The sequence below is a fragment of the Pteronotus mesoamericanus genome, unplaced genomic scaffold, assembly GCF_021234165.1.
Source record: "Pteronotus mesoamericanus isolate MK-2021 breed Mesoamerican mustached bat unplaced genomic scaffold, CSHL_Meso_final scaffold_85, whole genome shotgun sequence".
In the NCBI taxonomy this organism is placed as follows: Eukaryota; Metazoa; Chordata; class Mammalia; order Chiroptera; family Mormoopidae; genus Pteronotus; species Pteronotus mesoamericanus.
The window spans coordinates 50991937-51017096 of record NW_026555329.1 but is presented as its reverse complement, the minus strand read 5'-3'; the positions used below and the strand labels follow the sequence as shown (position 1 = coordinate 51017096).

Genomic DNA, 25160 nt, shown 5'->3' with positions numbered 1-25160 from the left:
AAGAATTAAAGAATTTAATTTAAATTCTTGGATATTTAAAGTACACTTTTAAAGTGTACTTTAAAAGTCCCAAGTACAATAAGTGTACTTTAAAAGTCCCAAGTACAAAAGGTAACTTGTTTTATTAATTGGAACTAATTTTATTAAAATTAATAGTTTTACAACATCCCCTTTTTTTATGCGTAGGTTCCAGAAATGACAATGGTTTATGTGAAATTTCTCCTTTATTTCTCTTTGTGCTATAAAATATTTTATATTTTTTCCAAACATACTTTGCATTTACTATTTGTTTTCACATACTTTAACAGATATTTTTCTTCTTATTAGGCCAATGTCATTTTTTGTTTCGATATGGATTGAGGATTCATTACTGCTATAGTGTTATAATTTAAATTGGCATATTAGATATTAACTAAAAATATATGCTACTATATATTGTATTATTTGCAAGTAAACTATGATTTAAATCCTATATTGCTGGATGTCTCCTCCAATTATGATTGAAAATAGGTGGCATTTGGAAAATTATTCATAAGAATAAAATATATAAAAAAATTACTTGTAATTCAAGGTTTTTTTTGCAAATATGGCCCAAGTACCAAGCAAAGAACTAAGTATTGTACACTTGTATAGACAGAGGGGTGCTGTGACATTGTTTTTACCCTCAAAGAGCTTACCATCCATTAAGAAACATCCAATTGAATGTCAAAATGCCATAAATTATTTTTTAAATATTTCAGGAGTTTATACGTAGAAAAAATTATTTTTAGTTGGGAAGCTCAGATAAATTTTCATGGGAAATAATATTTGGGCCAAACTTACATGAGAGATAGTCATCTTGTGGAGATGGCATAATTTAGCCATGTCAAAAAGAACCAAAGAAAATGTGGCATCATAAACAATGAAAAGAAAATAATTGATTTTGGATAGAGCATGTTCTCAGTTTAGGAGCTAGTGAAACATCATGGGAAGGTTGGTTGGTGAGAGCTAATTATGAATATAACTAAACTTGACATTATATAACAGGTATAAGCAAATGTTGATGAATCTGGAAATGGTGGGGTAAGCTTGGCCAGGTCAATACTGAAGTCCCATAGTGAAGGATCAATAAGAAATGATGAAGAGAGTGAGAAAAGATATGAGGCAGAAAAACCAATTAAAAGGTATGTGCAACTGTCCAACTGGAAGAATAGCTGTGCCACTTTTGGAAAGGGGGAAGAGATTATAAAACATGGGTTTTGGAAAGATGATTGATACTGTTTATCTGCTGAATGGACAACCAAGAGTTTTCTTTAGTACATAGTAATAAGGCAAAGTGAGGCTAATCAGGCTGATAAAGGATTCCTGAAAGTAAGAGATTAGATTGTAGTTAAAACAAAGGGAGAATATTAGGTTGCTGATAAAGGAAACTCAGAGAGGAAAGACTCAGGGCCAAAATTTGAGTAATACCTATATTTTATTGAGAGGACAGGAGGAAATAGTGAAAAAGGAAGACATTGAATGGAAAAGAGAGCATAATAAATAAAGTAAAAAAAAACAACCCAAAAACCAACAAACTTTGGAAAATGTTGAATTTAGAATTACCAGGTAAGCCAGCAATTTCACTCCTTGGTGTATTCCCAAGAGAAATAAAATCTTATGTCCATACAAAACAGTTGTACATAACAGCTTTTACTCCTAATAACCAAATAGTAAAGACAACCATCAACTGATGAATGGATTAATAAACAAAATGTGGTCTCTCCATATAATGGAATTTTATCCTACCATAAAAGAGAATGAAGCACTGATACATTCTACAACATGGATAAACTCTGAAAATATTATGCTAAGTGAAATAAGTTAGCCATAAAGGCCACATATTGTATAATTCATTTAAATGAAATGCCCAAAACAGGCAAATCCATAGAGATAAAAAATAAATTAGTGGTTGTCCATGGCTAGGGGGAGGGGAGAATGGACAGTGACTAGTAATGAATACAGGGTTTCTTTGAGTGTGGTAAAAAGATTGTGGTAAAGGTTGGAAAGCCTTGTTTTGCAAAGCCTTGTTTATGGTATGTAAACTATGTCTCTTTGAAGCTGTTAAACATTTAAATAAAAGAATTTTGATGTCAATTTTATCTCAATAAAGCTGGGGGGAATGGAAATAAGAAATATTGAAAAAAATGTGTAGAATAAAAGATGATGTTCTCAAACAACAAAACTTAGAGGCTAATGAAAGTTCTTGTTGATCTGATAATTCTTATGACCTACCAGGTATCAATTTCTGCAGAGTATTGAATTAGAAGTTAGATAGCATGAAGTTATTGGGGAATAAATGAAGGAAAACGTTAGCTATGAGTGCAAACAATTCTTTTGATAAATTCTGTGTAGAACAAAATAAAACAGAGCTATACTTTGAGGACTTTTGTTTGTTTGTTGTATTAAATAAAGAAAACCTGATAATGAGCCAATAGATAAGGAGAAATGGAAGCTGTAATATGATAAGAGAATTGAGAAAGTCACTAGAAGGGTTGTAAAGGGCCAAATCTAGCAGCTGGAGTAGGTGAAAGCTTCATAGGGAAAAGAAATATTCTCTGAGACAGTATAAAGGGAGAATAGGTAACTTTGCCATGCAGAGGTAGGAAGGGGAAAGCATTCACATTGATGTTCTCAAGTAATTCAGAAAGTCAAGAAAGTGTGATCATCTATTGAGAATGAAATATTGGAATCACTGGAGAAAAGAAAAAAAAAGTGAGGAAGATTTTCTATCATTGGTCTGAAAAATATAGCTGGTAGAGTAAAAACTGTTATTTAAAATGTTAGAGTATGAAATGTGCTTCCACTGTTATTGATGATATGTAGATACATGAGCGTCCTCTGGAATGTGTCCTCCAGAACTAAATAAGGAACTGCCTATTTTTCCACTGCTGTAATTTGGCATAATCACTACAATCAATGTCTTTTTAAACTTTTAACCTGGCCAAAAGGCCTGGTACCTCCAGTTATATCAAATATAAAATAATGAGTCACTTATAATATACTCATATAGTACGGTATTGTGTATTCTGAAAAACGTGTATCTTTACTTTTTAAAAGACAGCAAAATAAACAAACAAAAAACATATCCATGATGCTGCTACTATTGGCAAAGCCAACTATTTGAAAACTTCCATTTGCAACTATTAGAGAAAGTATGATGTAATGGTGTTGACCAAACTTCAGAAGACATCCTAGTGTCTATTTAATTAGTTGAGGAACTTGGACTACTTAATCATGCTAAAGCCTTAATTTTCTTGTCTTCTAAGTGCTGTTATTAATATTTATCTTTGCTTATAGGTAAGTGGTGAATCAGAGAAAATAATGCATTTGAAAATATTTTAAAAGCTAAAGTATAGAGTAGCTATGTTTCAAGTGAAGACTTTTGAATTAATATATGAGGGGGAATCTTAAAAAAGTGGAATTTATTTTTAAAACATTGTATATATTTTCTTACATATTTAAACTTTAGTCACCTTCAAAGTACACTCCAATGGATGCAATATACCTCTCGAGATGTTTTTTCCACTGCTCAAAACAGTATTTGAACTCGTCAATTTTGATGCCTTTTAGTGCTTCTGCCATTTTTTGTTTCGCCTCTTCCACATTGGCAAAACATTCCCTTTGAGGAATTTTTTATCCAGGGAAATAAAAAATAAGTTGCTTGGGGTGAGATTAGGTGAATAAGAAGGGTGGGAAACAGGGGTCATGCCATTTTTGGTCAAAAACTGCTGAACACTCAACACCATGTGGGCAGGTGCACTCACAAGTCACCCATCATGAAATGGGCAAACGCGTTCAAAGAGACTTAAAGAAAAAAAAAATCCCTGAAGCCAAATGCAGCCTTTCACAACAATGTCAGCTGATATGGATGGGTTCCTAGAACATTCACGCTGGGGGGCAGGGTTGTCTGTACTACAAGGTCCTTGTCCTCTTGAAGATAACTCAAGTTTTTTAGGGGTCTCCCCTCATGTATGATTCCTCCAGTGGATATAAGTTCTTCCATATATTGACTATTGGTCAGTTGATACTGACGTCTGATTTTTAGCTTTATAGTGACTTTGCTAAATAGATAGGTACATTTTGACTAAAGGGACTAGCATACAATAATTCCTTAAGTTTACTTTGCTATTTATGTAGTTCTCTACAATCTGTTCAAGCAGAAAAATGTCCCATTGGATAGGAAGGATATCTTAACAGCTTTATGTTCTATCATACTTTACACAATTGTATTTTAATCTCCTTTTGGACAGGATCATAAAAAGCTAGGAAAATTCCTTTTCAAGTGGAATAGGAAAACTGAGACAGATAGTTGAGTGCAATGGCTGAGCAATTTACAGCCAGGTGCAGAAGGTCAATGCCTGGCAAAAAGCAAAACTGGGAAAACAAGGACCTCACCCCAAAGGTAAACTTTCTTCCCCTAGCCTTTCCTCCCAGGAGATAACATCTAGGCTAAGTTGTATTTCAGCTCCATGCCCAGAAAAGCCAAAAAGCCAGGTAGGTACCAGGACCAACTGCAATGACTAAAGACCCCTTGTCCTGTCACTGACCAATCAGTGGACACCATGACCCTGAAAGGGCACATCTGGAGAACTGATAAATATTCTACTGAAACCCTCCCCCCAAGACCTCCCCTAAAATTCCTGCCTTAGACAAAGGACCCAGCATCCACGCATCCACACTCTCCCTCTGGGGAACAGCCTGCACCATTCTCTTTCCTCTTTTTCTCCCCCAACTTCTTTCACCACAGGCATGAAACTCCAAAACTTTAAAGCAAAGAATGAGCAGTAGTAGCTTGTCCCAGGATACCTCCCTGAACCTGTCCCCAGGCCCTATATTCTCTGACTTAGTGAGCTAAGGCAGCCTAGCCCAGGCTCTCCTGCTGTTTCTTCTATATGTTAAGTACTTCCTTGTTTTACTGTCTCCAGCTTTAATAAATGAATCCTCATAGTCAACTGGACTTGTGTAGTGAAAAGTTTCCTACACGAAGTCAAGAATCCACACACTACAACTAACCCTATGCAGATCCAGTGAGGGCCAGGCCCCTGTCTGGTAACACTATGATACTGAGTGAGAGTTTGTAACTTTATGAATGTACTGGTAAGCTGCACCCCTCTTCCCACACAGGTCACCATCTTCATGATCTGCATGAATATACACATACATTAAATATCCTATGATAAAGAAATGCCTGTCCTCAAAGATCTGTTAATATAGTAAGAAAGACAAAACTATATTCAATTTCACAGTGCAAAGCAGAAATGTGCTGCATTCCATTAAAACAAAGTACAAAAAGTGGCTGTGGGGATTCAGCAAAAATGAAAAAGAAGAAAAAAAGAATTAATGTTTACTGTGTGCTCATTATATGCCAGCTATAATTCTAAATCCTGAACATCTATTTCATTTTACTCCCCAAACACCCTGCTTTATCTTACATGTGTAAACTGAAGCTCAGAGTATTTAGATTATATGTCCAAGCTGCTTCACATATCCTTGAAATGGCGTAAGAGATTTGAACAACCCTCTGGCTGACTTTGAAGTTCATGCCCTTTCTACAAGGGGTAATCAAGAAAAGTATCATTAAAGAGATTTTTTATACAGTAAAAGACCTAAGTAAAATAAACTTCTTAGGGCATAAAGAAAACAAAATTCTGAGTCACTAATGATATTGCTAGTTAGGCCAACTAAAACAACATGAAGAATTCCAAGATCTTATTGAAATTGTTTTTATTTTTCCTTATTTTTCATGAGGAGAATTAGACATACTAGTTTATATACTAAAGGCAATTTACTATCCTTACAAAATAGTGTCTTTGAACTTATTAAACACTTGATTCAGGATGCTGGTTATAAGAAGGAACCCAATATTAAAGATGCTAATTTTTATTTTTTAGTTTATTTTTTTATTGTTCAAGTACAGTTGTCTCCATTTTCCCGCCACCACTTTCCCCTGCTCCACTCACCCCGACTTCCAACCTCAATCTTTCCCCGCTTTGGCTTTGTCCATGAGTCCTTTATATATGTTCCTTGACAACCCTTCCCCTTCTTTTCCTCCGTTAAAAGATGATAATTTTTGGAACAGGGAATCAAAATGGTGGAAGAGTGAGTGGAAGTTAAACTGACCTCCTCCCAAGACCAACCTGGAATTACAACTAAATTGTGAAGAAATCACCTGGAACTAACAACCGAACAAAGCGACAGAGGAGTCTTGTAACCTCCAAGACAGAAGAATCAGCTTTAGTGCAATCTAACTGGTAAGGAATGCCGTAGAGACTTGAGAAGGCAGGCGGGCCACCCATGGGTAGAAGCACCAGAGGGATACTGATATGGCCAGTTGGATCCTCCTGAGAAGAGTGGATTCTAAACCAGAAGTGGGTATCTTGAGCCTGCAGCACCAGAGCCCAAAAAGTACACAGAAAACCGTCAGCTGCAAAATGCAGCAGGTTTGCTCTCTGCCAGAGACAGGCAACTGAGGACGTGAAAAACTGTTTAAAGGGCCAACACATAAGTTTTTATTTGCAACTACTTACCCTGGTCTCCAGCAAAGGTGGGGACAGAGTGGGCTAGAGACACCTGAGGAGAGACTGGGGAAGGAGGCTCTGGGGAGACAGCTGAGAGAGTAGCCGGCAGGATCTTGGTGCTGACTCATCCCCCATGTGGCAGCTGCCATCTCGCTCAGGCAGAGACCACTCCCCCTGAGCATCAGCATATCAGAGGACCCAATGGCTCCACCCCAGGTGGGATTCCACCATGCCCTGTGCTGTCTAAGCCACCTCCTGAGTGCAGAGTGTCAGCCACAGGTAGTAGATCCTTGGCAAAACGGAACTCAGAGAGGTCTGGAGACACTTGAGGAAAGACTGGGGACAGAGGCTTTGGGGAGAGAATGGTGACAGTAGTCAGGGGGATCCCAGTGCCAACTCCTCCCCCATACAGTAGCAGCGTGAGAGGACCCAATAACCCCGCCTCCAGAAGGGACTCTGCCCTGTCCTAAGCTGTAAACTGTGTAAGGCACCCTGCTGAACGCAGAGTGACTAGATTAACAGCTGGAGGAGACAGCTACAGGCAGGAAGTTAGTGGAAGTCTGGGATAGACTGACTAAGGTCAGACAGAGACAACATCTGACATCATCAGAGACAGATCCAGAAAGTAAAAACAGTGTTCTCCTACCATAGAAGTTCACACCACAAAGTCAGAAAATCAAGCAGATCAACTTAAGAAGCAGAAACAAAAAAGAAGAGTCTCACAAAAAATGGAAAGACAAATAAATAACCCCCACTCAAAGGGAAAGCACGAATCCCCAGAAAGAGAATGAAATGAAATAGAGGCAAGTAAACTATCAGATATTGAGTTCCAAACAACGGTTCTAAGGAAGATCAGTGAGCTCAGTGAGCTCAGAGAAAATTACCAAAAACTACAGGGAAACTATGGGGAACTTACTGCAAACTATCTCAGCATGAAAACGGACATAAAAACTATCAATAAGACACAAGAGGAAATGAAGAATACAACTTCTGAATTGAAGAGCACAGGAGAAGGAATCAAAAGCAGGCTAGAGGAAGCCAAGGATCGAATTAGCAAGCTGGAGGATAAGGTAGAAAAAAGCTCCCAGAAAGAGCAAGAAAATGAAAAAAGACTCAAAAAGAGGGAAGAGGCATTTAGGGAAATGCAGGACAACCTGAAATGTAATAATATTCGTATAATAGGGATACTAGAAGAAGAAGAGGAGGAGGAAGGGCAAGAGAACCTGTTTGAAAAAGTAAGGATGGAAAACTTACCTAAATTGAGGAGAGAAAAACTGACACAAGTCCAGGAAGCACAGAGGGTCCCATTCAAGAGGATGTCATCATTATGATGGCAAATATCAAAGACAAACAGAGAATACTAAAGGCAGCAAGGGAGAAAGAGGTAGCAATGTACAAGGGAGCCCTGATATGGCTGGCAGCTGACTTCTTAACAGAAACACTGCAGGCCAGAAGGGAGGGGCAGGAAATATTCCAAGTCATGAAAGCAAATGGCTGTAACCAAGACTGCTCTACCCAGCGAGGCTCTCAACCAAATGGAAGGTGAAGTAAGGAGTTTCCAAGACAAAAGAAAGCTAAAAGAATACACCTCCACCAAATAGCATTGCAAAATATGCTAAAGAGAATGCTTTAAAATGAAGAAAAAGAGCCTATGAATACCCAGTTCCTTTCACATATGCCAATACTTGATAGTACCAATATTTTTAATACATATTAATCTGATTGTGACAATGATGTGTTATTTTAATTGTTCCTTTATTATTTGTTGAAACTAAATCTGTTTTTGTATATTTCTTGCCTATTTCTATTATTTTTAAAAAGCTTTAAATGACTTTTTAGTATTCTTTATCCATTTTTTGATTAAATGTTTGTAAAATATTTTCCCTCAAAAAAAACCAGAAAACAAACTATTAACTCTTTTTTTAAAATGTGTGGGAAATCCTTTCCTATTCTATTACTTGTCCTTTAACTTTTTTTATATGTATATTACTGTACAGTCTTAAATGTTTAATATAGTCATATTGTCAATATTTTACTTTATAACTTCTGGGTTTGAATATTTTACCTCAGGGTTAAGAAAAAATATTAGTTTGAATTTTCTCCTAAAATTCCTAAGATTTTACATATTGATTTTTAGCTCATCTAAATTTTTTTTTGTGTGTGTAATGTGTAAAATAGGACTCTATATTTGGTTTATTTCAAGTAATAGTTGTCCATGAACCATACTTGTTGAATAAGCCTTATTTTACCCATTTATTTGAAATATCAACTTAATCATATATTACATTGTTAGACAGATACATACATTTGTCTCTAGAATGCTCGTTATATTTCATTGATCTACTTGATTATTTCTGTGCTGGTGTCATGTTGGTTTAGTTGCTGAGACTCTATAATGGCTTTAAATTTTTTAATATTTCATAATTCACTTGGACATTTAAAAAATAAATAAAATCAACCTGCATTTAGAAAGAAAGAAAGGAAGGAAGGAAGGAAGGAAGGAAGGAAGGAAGGAAGGAAGGAAGAAAGAAAGAGAAAAAGAGGGAGAGATGGATCTCCTGCCTTTTGCAACAACATGGATGGAACTTGAGAATATTAAGCTAAGTGATATAAGCTAGTTGATGAAAAACAAATACCATATGATCTCACCTATAAGCGGAATCTATTCAACAAAATAAACAAACAAACAAAGTAAACAACAGGCATGGAAACATGGAGCAGACTAAAAGCAACCAGCGGGGATGGTGAAAGAGGACAATGGTGGAAAGAAGGGGAAGGGACTGGACAAAGAACATGTCTGAATGACCCATGGACATGGACAATAGAGCAGGAATTAACTGTGGGAGGGAGGGTGGGGTGGGATGGGTGGAAGGGGGTAAAGGGGGAAAAATTGAGACAATTGTAATAGAATAAACATGATTTGTATATTTAAATAATAAATTAAACAAGAAAGATAATTTTAATTATCACTTTCTATCACAACAAAACACATAATAATGTCATTTGTTAATAAGTATTAAATGATATGTAGTATATTCTGATGGGATTTAGAAATAGGGTTGCTAGATAAACTACAGGATGCCCAGTTAAATTAGAATTTATTTGTATTTTTGCTAAACCTGGCAATCTTAGCCAAGAAAAAAAAGTTAGTATTGCCAAGATTTTTTTATACTGGGTTTTTCATTTATAGGTAAATACTATTCATCTCATCAATGGAATTGTATTTTTAATCCTGATGAATAATTATATCATCTTACTTATGTTTTTCAGGTGAGTTAGAGAAGTGACTTATGGGCTTAGCCTGATTTCCTGTGAGAAAGAATATTCATGTGGCTACAAATGCACAGCAAAAGAATGAGGTAGACCTCTGCCAAAGAAAAGTAGGTTTATAAGTTACTGATAAAGCCAGACCAAAAAAGCAGAGGAAAACTTACTTTTAGAGTTAGCACTCTAGCCTCCTGCAATTGAGACACAGATGAGAAAAATGCAAAGATTTGTTTCTCTGTTCACTCTCCCCTCGGCAAGGATGAAAATCTGTTGCCAAGACCCTGAGGCAAAGATTATGCCCCTGCCAGGCACAAAGGGGAGGAAATACTACAGCAGGTCTAGAGGAAAGAGCCTTGTTACAGAGAGCCTCTGCTTAAATAACCCAGGAGCTAACTAGACCAGTCACAGAGGAGAAAAGGAATGGTGAGAACAAATCCACTTGAGAAGAGTCCTTGATTAGTTCAGGTGCAGACACTGTGGATTCATAACCTCTAAAGGAAAAACCCTGAAGCTAACCTTGGAGAGTTCTTAGAAACCAAATGATAAAGTTGCTAGAGGCCTCGGATATTCCAAGTTCTAATACCAGCACCAGTCCAAGTTTCTTTATGATCTCATAGCAATCATTGATAAACTCAGAATAAATTCCTTCTTCCCAGCTTAAAATTTACTAAAGAGTGAAACCTAAAACTAATTGAGGAGAGGAAATACTAATCACTGATAACCAATTGCAAATAACACCCCATAACTATTCAAAAAATATTGATGAATGGAGGTAAGAATCCTCTACTATATTAAGCTATGCTATTCAGAATGTAAATAATTAATCACATATATATGTGTAATACATTTTAAAACTAGCAAAGATAGATTTTAGAGATCTCTGACAAATTTTAATTTCACTTTAAATTTTAATTTTTCTAAATTGAATTTATTAGGGTTACAGTGGTTAACAAAATTATATAGGTTTAAGGGGTACAATTCTATAATACATCATCTGCATATCATGTTGTGTGTTCACCACCTCAAGCAAGTCATGTCTTTTTCCATCACCATTTATCCTCCTTTTATCATCTCCTACCTTGTCCCATTACCTTTTCCATCTCATATGACCATACTGCCTATGAGGTTTTTTATTTTTTTTATTTTTTTGCCAAATTACTTCACCTTTTTTACCCAGCCCCACTACACCATCCCCTCTGACAGCTGTTAGTCTGACCTCTGTATCCATGAGTTTTTTTCTATTTTGTTCACTAGATTCTACATGTAAGTAAAATCATGTAGTGTTTGTCTTTTTCTCACTGGCTTATTTCAGTTAGCACAATACTCTTCAGGTTCTTCCATGTTGTTGCAAATGGTAAGATTTCCTCCTTTTTTATGGCTGAATAGTATTCTATTGCATAAATATCCCACAGCTTTTTTTAATCCACTGATCTACTGATGGGCACTTAGGCCACTTCTAGATCTTGGCTACTGTAAATAATGCTACAATGAACATAAGGGTGCATATATTCTTTCCAATTAGTGTTTTGGGTTTTTGGTGAGTAAGTTTTCAGAAGTGGAATTGTTGGGTGATGAGGCAATTCCATTTTTAATTTTTTGAGGTAGCTCCAAACTGCTTTTCACAGTGGCTGCACCAATCTGCATTCCCATCAACAGTGCATGAGGGTTCCCTTTTCTTCACATCCTTGCCAGTACTTGCTTTTGCTGATTTATTAACAACAGCCTTTCTGACAGATGTGGGAAGATATCTCACTGTGGTTTCAATTTGTATTTCTGTGATGATTAATGAGGTTGAGCATCTTTTCACATGTCTATTAGTCATCTGCATGCCTTCTTTGGAGAAGTGCCTATTCAGGTTCTTTGCCCATTTTTAATTGGATTATTTGATTTTTGGTGTTGAGTTTTAAAAATCCTTTATTAAAATATCCATACTACCACCACCTACTTACACCTTACAAAAATAAAGTCAAGATGGATAAAAGACTTAAATATAATTTGCGACAACATAAAAGTCCTAGAGGAGAACATAGGGCAGGAAAAATCTCATGTATTCCATGCAGCAATATTTTCATCGATGTGTCCCTTAGAGCAAGGGACATAAAGGAAAGAATAAACAAATGTGACTTCATTGAAATAAAAAGCTTCTGCACAGCTAAAGAAAGCATCAGCAAAATGAAAAAGGAACCAACCATATGGGAAAATACGTTTGCCAATGATACCTCAGACAAGGGTTTCATCTCCAAAATAGATAAAGAGCTCACACAACTCCACACCAGGAAGATAAACAATCCACTAAAAATGGGCAACAGGGATGAACAGGTACTTCTCCAAGGAGGACATACACAGGGCCCAGAGACATATGAAAGGATCCTCAGCATCACTAGCCATCAGATAGATGCAAATTAAAACCACAATGAGATACCACTTCCAACTAGTCAGAATGGCCATCATAAACCATTCAACAAACACCAAGTGCTCACGAGGTTGTGGAGAAAAAGGAACCTTAGTACAAAGTTGGTGAGAATGCAGACTGGTGCAGCTACTATGGAAAACTGTATGGGTTCCTCAAAAAACTAAAAACTGCCTTCTGAACTGGCAATTTCACTGTTGGGATTTTACCCTAAGAATCCTGAAACACCAGTTCAAAAGAACCTATGCACCCCAATGTTCATAGCATCGTTTTTTACAATAGCCAGGTGCTGGAAACAGCCTAAGTGCCCATCAGTAAGTGGGTGAATCAAAAAACTGTGGTACATTTACACAGTGGAATACTATGCAGCATAAAGAAAGAAGGAACTCCTATCCCTCACAACAGCATGGATGGAACTGGAGAGCATTATGCTAAGTGAAATAAGCCAGGTGGTAAAAGACAAATACCATATGAGCTCATCTATAAGTGGGACCTAATCAACTCAACAAACAAGCGAGCAAAAGAAGCAGAGACATGGCAATAAGGAATAAACTGACAGTGACCAGAGGGGAGGAGGGAAGGGGATAGCAGAGGAAAGAAGGAAAAGGATCAAGTCAAGGAACATGTATAAAGGACACTTGGACAAAGACAAAGACAATCCTTCAATGGGAGGATTGAATTTAGGAGTGGGGGGTGGGTAGAGCAGAGGAGAGTAATGGGGGGAAAATGGGGACGATTGTAATTGAACAACAATAAAAATATTTTTAAAACTATCCATACTACCCAAAGCAATCTATACATTCAATGCAATTTTTATCAAGATACTAATGGTGTATTTCACAGAAATGAAACAAATATTAAAAAAATTCATATGAAACCATAAAATACCCTGAATAGCCAGCCACAGCAGTCTTGAGAAAAAAGAACAAAGTTGGAGGGATAACACTTCCTCATATCAAACCATCCTACAAAGCATAGTAATCAAAACGGCATGGTATTGGCATAAAAATAGACATATAGATCAATGAAACAGAATAGAGAGTTCAGAAATAAACCTACATTTTTACAGTCAATATTTAACAAAGGAGGCAAGAATATACAAAGGGTAGTGATAGTCTATTCAATCAATAGCGTTGGGAAAATTGGACAGATATGTGCAAAAAAAATAAAAGTAGATCACTTTCATACACTGTACACAAAAATTCAAAATAGATTAAAGACTTAAAAGTTAGACTTAAAACCATAGAAATTCTAGAAGAAAGCATAGGCAGTAAAATCTCAGATATTTCTTGTTTTTTTATCTATCTCCTTGGCCAAGGGAAACAAAAGAAAAAAATAAACAGTACTACATCAAACTAAAAAAAAAATTTGCACAGCAAAGGACACCACCAACAAAATGAAAAGACAAACCACTGGAGAAGAGAACATATTCACCAATAATATATCTGTAAAGCTATTAATATCCAAATTCACTTTAAAGAGGAACCTGGAGTTTTTCATTTTATCTTGCAGTTATTATGGAGCTTAGATTAGATTATATTAAGCATATAAAGTGGTAAATTGTAGTCATTAACATTATACAAGTGTGTATAAACCAAAAACCATAACTTATTTATAAAAATTGTGTATTTAGTCTTACATATTTAAACTTCTGTCATCTTCAATGTACTCTCCATTTAATGCTGTACCCCTATCAAGACTTTTTTCCACTGCATCAGTTTTTGAACTTGTCGCTTTTGATGCATTTTAGTGCTTTTGCCTTTCTTGTTTCATCTCTTTCACATCAGCAGAACATTTCCTTTTGAGGACTTTTTTTCATCCAGGGAAACAAAACAGTTGCTTGGGGCAAAATCTGCTGAATGGGGAGAGTTGGGAATGGGGTCATGCTGTTTTTGATCAAAAATTCCTGAATACTCAGCACAGTGTGGGCAGGTGTGCTTCTAAATCACCCATCACGAAATGGGCAAACACAATGAAAGAGTCTTCAAAAAATATTCACTGAAGCCAAATGCAACCTCTCACAACAATGCCAGCTGCTTCACTGATACAGATGGGCTCCTAGAACACTCACTTAGTGAGAGAAGACTGTATTATATGGGGCCTGCCCTCCCGAAGATAATTCCCAGTTTCTGGGGAGTCCCACTTCATACTCTGCATACAAGTGCTCTTTAAAATAAAATAAAATAAAATAAAATAAAATAAAATAAAATAAAATAAAATGCAAATGAGTAGTGATAACAATCATCACCTTCATACATCAATAACTGTACATCTATGTAACTTTTATGGGGTCTTCTTGGCTTTTGTTTTAAAATTTTCTCATGTACCCTGTGTTTTTATTATTTTTTCTAGCTTTGCCCAAGGACATTTTTTTCATTGCTTTTAGAGAGGCAAGAAAGGAGGGAGAGAAAGAGAGAGAAACATAGATTGGTACCTCTGGTACTTGACATGACCAAGAATGAAACCCACAACGTTTTAGTTTGCTGGACAATGCTCTAACCAACTGAGCCATACCAGCCAGGTCACTGCCCTGAGTTTTTAAAATTTAACTCTATAAACGATGTTAAAATATATTACTGATTTCAAAATAATTTCTTATATTTTTCTGTAATATGATTCTTACAGAAAGTATGTGTATAAATAAAATATTTATAATACCCACTTAGAAAAGTAATGCCCTTTGGTAGAAAACGACAGCTCAAGAACCAAGGGATAGGAGGGCCCAGAAAGGCTTATTGCTTGTAGCAAATGACTTGATAAGAAATAATGTTCCTATTGGTGATATTTCCCTACTGTTTTATTTTTACTCTTTTATTTAGTTTTGCTACCAAAATGAGACTTAGAACTAGAAAGCTGGGAGAAAAAAAAATTTGTCTAACCAAGTGTTGTCAGTGGTCCACTTATTAAGTATGTACTTATAAAATCCAAACCCATGGATCAAGTTTCCTCATCCCGCACAAACAGCATTTGTATTAAAAAATCTAACTCATCTGATAAACTTAGTTGTTAGCTGAATCCAATTTATTACCCTCAATATCTACTACTACAAGCTCCTGAAGTTCTGGAAATGTTTAGAAATTTTTATGTCATCAAAATGCACAGTACAGTAACTTTCACTAGTTACTCAAAAGATATTTAATTAAAAATGTTTATTTAGACATTTCTAAACTTTAAACTTTTAAAACTAATTTCTGAATAATTTAGCTGGTGCCAGATACTTGAGATGTAACTTATACACTAAGGGAAGAAAGTTAAGTTTGCATTTCCAACAGGAATTGTCACAGTGACTCGCACATGGGAAGTATTCTTCAGACTTTACATTGATGACACTGGAGGATTGATTAGTGAACTACAACACTAAAATTAGCATAATTAAGACTTTTTTCCCCTTTATCAATTACTATATTAAATTTTTTATCCATAACCTTTCCACATTATATTGTTCATCTTTTTCATTCTTTTTCTTAATGTCACAATTCAAAGAGTAACAATTGATTGTAAAGAAATGTACTTCACCCTTTTTTTTTCTGTTTTCTTTTTGCTCTCGTCGTCTCGTATTTAGTTTTTTAACTTTATTTTTATTGTTGACACTATTACAGATGTCCCCCTCCCTCCTCTTACCCACCTCCACTCCGCTCTACCCCCTTCCCTCTGGCCATCACTGCACTGTTGTGTGTGTTTATGAGTTATGCATATATATTCTTTGGCTAGTCCCTTCACCTTCTTTCATCCAGTCCTTCCCTCCCTGACCCCTCTAACAGTTGTCAATCTATTCCATGTTCCCATGCCTCTGTTTCTATTTTGTTCATCAGTTTATTTTGTTCATTAGATTCCACATATAAGTGAGATAATATGGTATTTGTCTTTCTCTGATTATCTTATTTCACATATCACAATACTTTCCAAGTCCATCCATGATGAGTTCTTTCTTCTTTACAGCTGCATACTATTCCACTGTGTAATGTATCACAGATATTTTTTTTATCCATACATCTAGTGATGGACACTTGGGCTGTTTTGAGATCTTGATCACATCCTTCAGTTAGAATCCTTTAATTATTTTTCACATATTATTTAAGTATAAAAGGAAATTTTTCTCTACCCTTTAAGCATAGTTTTAGAAAAGAATCTACACCTGTGAATATTTTTGCTATTCAGTTTAAGAATTTGCTTACATGAAAATGCAAATATTTTTCATGCTTTTCCAGATTATTACCTAAAAAATACAATTCTACTAAAATTTTTTTTTACTAAAGTCTATGTACACCTAAAGAAGTACTTTCTGTGAAAGAATAACTTATTTAAGCAAAGACCATACAGTTTTTGAATCAAAAACAAAAATTAATTTCAGATTCACCAAAGCACACCATTACTTCCAATTCTTAGAATGTTCATTTTTATTTAGTGTAATCTCTTCTGATAGATATTTACATTTTTCTCTTTTTTTCAATTTTAAGTAACATTACAATCAACTTCATTATAATTCACCCCTGAAGTATATCCCAAAAATTGAATATGGGGGTCAAATTATATTCAGATATTAAATTTTGCTATATTATTATAGTACTTGCCCAAAATGGGTACATCTATTTGCAATTCTTCCCCAGTGTATGAGAATGTCCATTCCACCATACTCAACAATATTGTGTGTTACAACTCCATTTTGGTTTTCTTAAAACAGGTAAATCAGTAGATGACTGGATCAAAAAATTATGGTACATATACACAATGGAATACTACGCAGCAGAAAGAAAAAAAGAAGTACTAAACTTTGCGACAGCATGGATGGAACTGGAGAGCATCATGCTAAGCGAAATAAGCCAGGGGGCGAAAGACAAATACCATATGATCTCACCTATAAGCGGAACCTAACCAACAATGCAAAGAAGCAAGGAAAATATGACCAGCAACACTGAAAGGAAAAGAAATCAACAGAGACAAGAGGGAAGGGGGGGCAGGGAAAGGGAAGGGAAGGGGCAAGTCAAGGAACATATAGCAAGGACTCATGGACAAAACCAAAGGGGAAGAGCTGAGGGAGGGAAGGTGGGAGGGGGCAAGGGAAAGAGGTGGGGGGAAGGCAGAGACAAATGTATTTAAAAAGTAAATAAATTAATTAAAAAAAAAACAGGTAAAAATATTTCATTTTAATTTGTTTTTCTTACCTTATTGAAAATTGATGTTTTAAAGTATATTTAACATCTAAATACAGGTAGATATTTTTGTAGTATCACTTAAATGTAGTGAATTTAATGACTCATTTTCACAGATATTTCACTCATTCAACTAGTCTTTACTCTTATTAAGTCTTTACTCTTTGTTAGATAAGTCTTATTAAGTCTTTACTCTTTGTTAGATAATATGCATGAAATGTGGACAAGATAGGCAATGCTCTTGTCCTCTCAGAGTTTGCAATTTCATCACTGACAGGAACCAATGACCTGATAGTACTGATTTTAATTTTTCTTGTTTTTTTTTTAATGTAAGCTTCATGTATTTTTTCCATTACCATGTTTTGCCAATGTGTTATACACTAGATGACTCAGATAACTGGATTTCATTAGTCATGCTCTGCCTTTAAAACCATTTACAATATAATACATAAATGAAAGTAATGCGAGGAAGAGCCATTCATCAAATAAACAAACAAACAAATAAATGATAAAAATTCCACATGAGTAGAACTCCATGTGGCTGGTAATTAAGAAGAAGGATTACATTTTTAATTATGAAAAAGTGATGTTACTGCATTACAGAAGCAATTTCTTTTTCTGTAAGGTGAGACACAAACTTTTAAAAAACAAATAACCCACAGCACAAGGACTGATTGAAAGAAGGTGAAGGGACTAGTCAAATGATACATATGAAGGACCCATGAACATGGACATCTGTGTAGAGACTGACAATGGAAGTGGGAGGTGGGCTGGGTATAGAGGGCAAAGGGGGAAAATTGGGACAACTGTAATATCATAAAAAAATCAAACATTAATTATAAAAAGAACCCAATTACCTTATTCTGTCACAGAGAGTGTGCTAAATTTTCTTTCAAAATTGTCTTTCTTTTTTCTTTGACTACATAAAGCTTCTTACCCACACATTTTTAAGAAAAGTGTTTCCTATTTAATGTTTCTCCTCTTTAAATTAATCACCTTGGCTTGTTATCAAAAAGGAAACCCATGAAGGAATGCGTATAGAAGATGAATAGTTAAACTGGAAATTAAAACTTTATTTCTGAAGGTCACACTGGGAAGATGCGTTGCATTCCTGGAGAAATCCCAATTGGCCTTTGTTCAAAATGGTACTCCTCCCGATGTCTCAAAAGATATTAAACCTCTCATAGAAGGGGGTTTTATGCCCCTCACAAAGGCTCCTTATGATTGCAGAATGATCTTTTTAAGAACTGTACATTTTCTCATGGAGGGTACATTTTGGCACTCTTTTCTAATTATCTTCATTTACATACAGGCACCTAACAGACCACTCACCAGGGTAGAACAATAAGCTGTGCTTGCTGTGATCATCTCTATGTTGAAGTTAAGCCATTGCTCTGAATCCTTGTGAAGCCCCCTGGTATTTTTACTGCTATCACTCATATGTTGTTATAGGAGAATGTTCACTGCCAGAATCCTCTGGCAGAAACCCAATTTCTGAGTTCAATACTAATTCATTACAAAGTGGACAACAGCTGGGACACTGGTATACACAAACGAGTCATTCTGAAATTGAAGGAAAAATTCAAAACATATACTCAGGACCTTCCTGTGATCCTATAGTCACAGAAATAACTGTATAAAAGGGGGATCTTGTCAATATCTTACCCTACCCACACCAAATTGTATCCTCACAATTTGGGCCTCTATGGTAGTGCTACCTCCCTGCATTACTTTTTGAAGAACTGTTTCTAAAGGTCTAAACTATGTCATCTTTAGTGTAAAATATAACATAAAGAACACTTTGAGCACGCTTATCTACAGGACAGTCACTTTCTGTGAAATAAAAAGGTGCTTCAATGATGTGTTAGAAAACAGACACCAGGGAAGAACAGAAGCATAACACAAAGTAGGAAGAGTGAGAGTGATTAAAATAGTGACAAAGACCAGTAAGATATTTTTAATTTATTTTGTTTCTATGGCTACTTACTTTAGGAATGATATCAAGTAACTAATGAAGTAATAAAGTCCATCAAAATTTCCATTTCCTTACAATTTAATGCATTCTTTGGGTCAAAAATGCTGCTACTGTTCTGTGAAACTTTTGGAAAACTACCTTTATTACACTGTGGGATCTGTACAATATTTCACTGTCAAGTATTGTTTCTGAAAAATTAATAAATTCCCAAATGAGAAAAACTATATATATATTATTTCATATGCAAGGAAAATAAGAACATATTTAAATATCATAAATGTATTTGAATATTGATGAATACAGAGTTTATTAACACATTGTGTGAAGTGTTAACCCTCTGCTTAGTGATTGAAATGATTATATTTCAAAATACATATTTAAATTTATTTTGTAGCTCTCTCTACACTGTATAAAAAGGAAAAAAAAACATGTATAGAACAAATATAATAGATGTCCTTTCTATGGGTTACCTGAATATGTTTTTAAAATCAAATTAAATAGTATAAACAATAATTATAAAGTTAAAATATAAAAAAACCCTATAGTTTCTGTGATAATCAAAAACAAAAATGACATAATTTATATTCAGGTATGGCCACAATGATAAAAACATTGTAGCATGCTAGAAATAAATATTAGGAATGTTAGCCTCTTTTGCTTTAAAACAGAGAACTGTCTTTAATTTGCTATATGCCCTTTGCTCAAAATCTGTAAGAAAGGGTAATTTAACAATAAATATTCCCATTAAATATTTCAACAAGAAACTATATTATGTCAGATTCTAAAAATTAGAACTTATTTGCTAAAATTTACCTTTAAGAAGAAATGGTTTACTTTGGAGACTTACATTTAAACAGGACTACAGAAAAAGAAAAAACATGAAAAACAAACCAATTTTGAGGACTCTATCCAAAAAACTTTGTTATGAAAACTATAAATCATGCTAAATTCTCATTTCCATTCACTCAGGACATCTATTATAACGGTTCCCTACCCAGATGTCATCAGAATCACATAAGAGGCTATTTTATAAAGATAAGTGCTTGGGCTCCACCTCAAAAAATTAGGTTTGAGGTGAGATTTAAGATTGTCAATTTTTTTAAAGTCCCAAGTGATTTTGATGATTAACAAAGTGTGAGAACTATTGCTCTAGTGGGTAAAATTTTGATACTCTTAGTAATTGTGGCCATGTCTATTACTATTATTACCATTATTATTCATCAAAAAATATAATGCATCACACAATGTATGGTAAGTAAGAAGATGTCACCTGACCACTCACTGGTTCCATTTTCACTGTATTTTTTTCATTATAATACTACTATGGCACAATCAAACATTTTAAAGCTAATATACACACACATATATAATATATACATACATTTAGTTGGTCAAAAAGTGCAATTAGTTTTTTCAGTAAAATAAAAGACACATTTTTCATTTTCACCAATAACTTTATTGATTGGGATATTTTGAGTATTTTAGCTTTCTCCCATGTGGTATAACATTGATTGTTCTCAATGTCTCAATTTGATTGCTATCAACTTCAACTGATCTACCTGACCTTGAAGCATCATCCGATGAAAAATCTCTCCAGCATGAAACTTAGCAAACCGCTTTTGACACATTTGATAAGTCACAGTACCTTCTCCATACACTGCACATTTTTTTTGTATTTCAGTTGCATTTTTACCTTTCTTGAAATAATAATAATATGCTGAAAATATTGTGTATTTTTTCCATTTTCAATATTAAAATGGCTACACAAAAATTTACCAATTTTGATGTTTTTTAAATGCATGCTGATATGACTGCTGTCACAATACAATCTAACAAAATGGCTTTGAATGAGCTTCAAGACAACTAAGCACTCCTAGAGCCATCTTGCAGAAAAAAACCTAATGAACTTTTTGGCCAACCCAACATTTCATTAAAGTCCCTCAAGTTTTACAATGGGAAGTAGGCCTAGAGAGGTTAAGTAATTTACCAAGGTCACAAAGTTTGTTAATAGTATTAATTTGACTCCAAGATTTCCAATTTTTTTCTTTTACATTGGTTCCTTAGTACTCATCATTAATGCGTTCTGGAACTCATGAAGAGTACTGAAACCAAGTACAGAACTGTTCAGGAGCAACTGTGAGATTGATGCATCAACCTCTGTTTCACTGCTAGAGAGAGGCCTCAAGTGTTGCGAAAACATTGAGTGCTGAAACATTTTTTTTCTTATCAAAATGCAATGAGTACAAGGTTTGACGAGTTCTGAAGCTGACCAGTATCGAGGTATGACTGCATTTTTCTTACTATACCACCAGTTTTAAAGGTGTACACATAAAAATAAAATTAAGGCTTTAAAATAATTTTCATTATTCTATTCTGCATTTAGTTCTTAGCATACGATAGCCTTTCTTCAAGACCCCTTGAAAAAGGATCCATTCTACCCTCCCTAGAGAACTCTATGAAAAACCATTGAATGAGGCTTTGAGCTGCTCTCTTCATTCATCCTTTGAGAAACTTCTCTGCGTGTTTCCATGGGAATTGTTGTAGGAAGCCACTTCCATCTTACTCCCCTTATTGTCAGGTCCAGAGGGCCTCAGAGATCTGGACCCAGGCAAAGGAATCCAGAGACTCCATTAGTATTATTTTAGTTACATTATGATTGAATAAGCTTTGAGAGTTGGTGCAGAAACATATACAAAATTGTTTCCATGGAAACAGGAATTATTGTTTCTAAATATTGGGCTCAGAAATATTTATGTGCCTCAAAACCTATTAGTAAGTAGGAGATAGCCTATTAGTGGATCTTAATCAATGAAAGCTTTCATAAACACACTTTTCTCATATCAGGGTCTATGCCTTTCTGTTCACAGAAAAGGCCTTTAAATAACATAAATTGGAAAAGCCTATAAACAGGCACTAAGAACATGGTTTTTATAAGTATAAAGCTAATGACCAATGATATTGAAAAATGAAAGAAAACCCAAATTATACTCAAACAAAATCAAACTCTTAAGTTATAACAATTTCCAGCTGATAAATAAAGACATACTATGGTTGAGCATGTAAACTGTAATTTATTCTAACACTTTACCATCTTCATTTTGTTGTTGTTTGTAAAGGTTTCATTGTAGGGAAAGAGAGTAGTACTTTATGTTATATTACTGAAAATTTTTACAACAGCAATTAGTAAAAAATATACCATATGAAGAGTAAATGATTATATAAAATGAAATTTTAGCAATTACACATAACCTCAGACTTATAGAAAAGGACATGTTGGCTTTCATAAGAAAAATAATGTAAACAAAACTTAACTGGAAACACTACAGTGAAATATTCTACTTATTAATGAATTATTAATTTAATGTACCATTAGTAATTACAAAATTTTATTTTGTAGTAACTATCTAGCCATCAGTCCCTGAAATTTAACTTTGTCTTTACTGCATTCCAATGCATGTCTTAAGGAAAGTTGTCTAATACATGTTCTTCTAAAGATTTGGCTGGTCTTTGGTTCTCCACTAAATTAATCTCCTCCCCACACACAGACTTATTGATGCAAAATTCTTCTAATGCAGAATTCTTCCTCTGATATCAATCTTTTTTCACTGTACAAACACACAACCATTTTGTATTGACAGGCGTAGAGAAATGTCAGTATGTATTTTTAAAAGTGCCTTCTATTCTATATTTATATCCATTTGTTTTAAAAGCTTTTACATTTTTCTGTGGAAATTCTTCACTTGAAGAGAAGTTTGAAATTAGAAAAAAACTTTGTAAATTATGAATATGCAAAATGAGTCCTTTCAAAGAGGTAAAAGTTAAGTTGTAACTGCATCTTCCTTTCTATCTTCTTATTATCCTATTTTCGTTTTCAAGCCACCCTCAACCCATTTCCTCTGCTTTCTTTACCAAGTCTTAAACACTGAATAATTGTAATAGAAGAGATTAATTAGATGAAACAGACATTGGCTTCCAGGAATTTAGCTATAAAAGCAGAATAACAGCCCTGGCTGGTATGGCTCAGTGGAGTGCGTGCTGGCATGTGAATCCAAGGTTCACCAGTTCAATTCCCAGTCAAGGCACATGCCTGGGTTGTGGGCCAAGTCCCCAGTAGATAGAGTGTGGGAGGGGCAACCACACATTGATGTTTCTCTTCCTCTCCCTCCCTTTCCCTCACTCTAAAAATAAATAAATGTTTTTTTTTAAAAAAAGCAGAATAACAAATCAATGGTAGAAATGAAAACCTTATGTCTTTACCAATACCAGAGCAGTTTATTCACACTGAGCTGAAAATTTTTATTTGTCTCATTCAGCAAGTGTCATCTGAATACTTTCAATGTGAAATTTTAAGACAGAAGACAGCAACATGAAGGCGGTGTGGCCAAAAATGAAGCGTGAGCTACTCTTCCTCAGCTCGTCTTTTAAATGTCAGCGTTTCTCAGTTCTCATTCCATCTTCCTTTTTCTTATTCTCTATACATTGTATGTTACTTCTTAGCCTTCAATGCATGGCTAATACCTCCAAAGTTCAGTGTTTTAAATGCCCAGAGACCTTTGGACATCTTTTTTCCCCCTTCCATTTTATTCCCATATCTCTCTTTTTCTTTTTTTTTTTTTTTGTATTCGTATCCTTTATTTTTTTTCTCCATTTATTTATTTTTTTATTTATTTTTATTTATTTTTTATTATTATTTTTAATTAATTTATTTACTTTTTAAATACATTGGTCTCTGCCTTTTTTTCATTCATTAGGTGCTCTTACTCAGACTACTAATCATTAAGTACCATATATAAGCTGACAACTCATATATTTATATTTCAGTTCCCATGACTTCTGTGAACTCAAAATGTATGTCCATTTGTTTTGATCATGCCTTTTGCTGTCAAATAAGCATATGAAATTTAAGAATTCATCAACTGACCTGCTTATTAAGAAGCCTCCAAAAATACTCTAAAAACAAAACAGAAAAACAAATCAAAGCCAAACAAAATAACTGTTTTCTTTCTCAACTCACCAATTTGAACAAACCCTAGATGTTCCAATCATCCCTGATTTCTCTTTATCTCTCACAGACCTCGAATAATTTAATTAGCAAAATCTTCGTGAAACTTCATAACACTTCTACTACAACCAGCCTAGTCCAAGCTCCCATCTTTTCTTTTCTGGTCTCTTATAATACCCCTATACCAGTTTCTTATTTTCTCTATTTCACTCCCATGTACTTTGCACACAGCAGCCAAAATTCCTTTTAAAACATAAATTATATCATGTTTATTTGTTTCTAAGATCTCTAAGAAATTTTGTTACTTAGAACAAAATCTGTACATAAACTATCAGACTGAAGTTTACCAGAATGAATTTCATTCCACTATTCCTTTTACTCATACTTACCTCCTTCCTAAGCCTCAAACATAGAGAACACACTTCCATCTCATAGCCACTGCACATGTTGTTCCTTCTGCTTACAATTCCTCACATATTCAAGAGTCTCATCAGAGAGGTGTTTTTGATGGACCTATCTAAAAGAGCATCCCTCTAGGACTCTACCCATTAGGCTCCATCTTTATTTTTAATCATATAATTACATTATAATCTGCTTCTTTTTTGGCATTGTCCCTAACTAGAATGTAAACTCCATAAAAGCAGAGACTTTATTGTGTGTGTATATGTGTAGGCACATCTCCAATGGTAAAAAATAGTACCTTGAATATAGTGGTACTTAATAAATACTTGTCCAAAAGTAAACCCATTATTAAATATATAATTCCAAGTATTATGGCTTTATCTATCATATAATACTAGAGTCTTCCAATTCCATG

General features: G+C 34.7%; 1 protein-coding gene across 1 annotated transcript in view; it reads right to left on the bottom strand.

Annotated features, from left to right (window-relative positions):
* Positions 1 to 25160, bottom strand: part of FOXP2 (forkhead box P2) — a 497120-nt gene that overhangs the window by 206114 nt on the left and 265846 nt on the right. The window contains exon 3 of the mRNA XM_054564264.1: positions 19676 to 19681. Coding sequence (XP_054420239.1) covers positions 19676 to 19681 — 6 coding nt within the window. The remainder of the gene's footprint in view (positions 1 to 19675; positions 19682 to 25160) is intronic.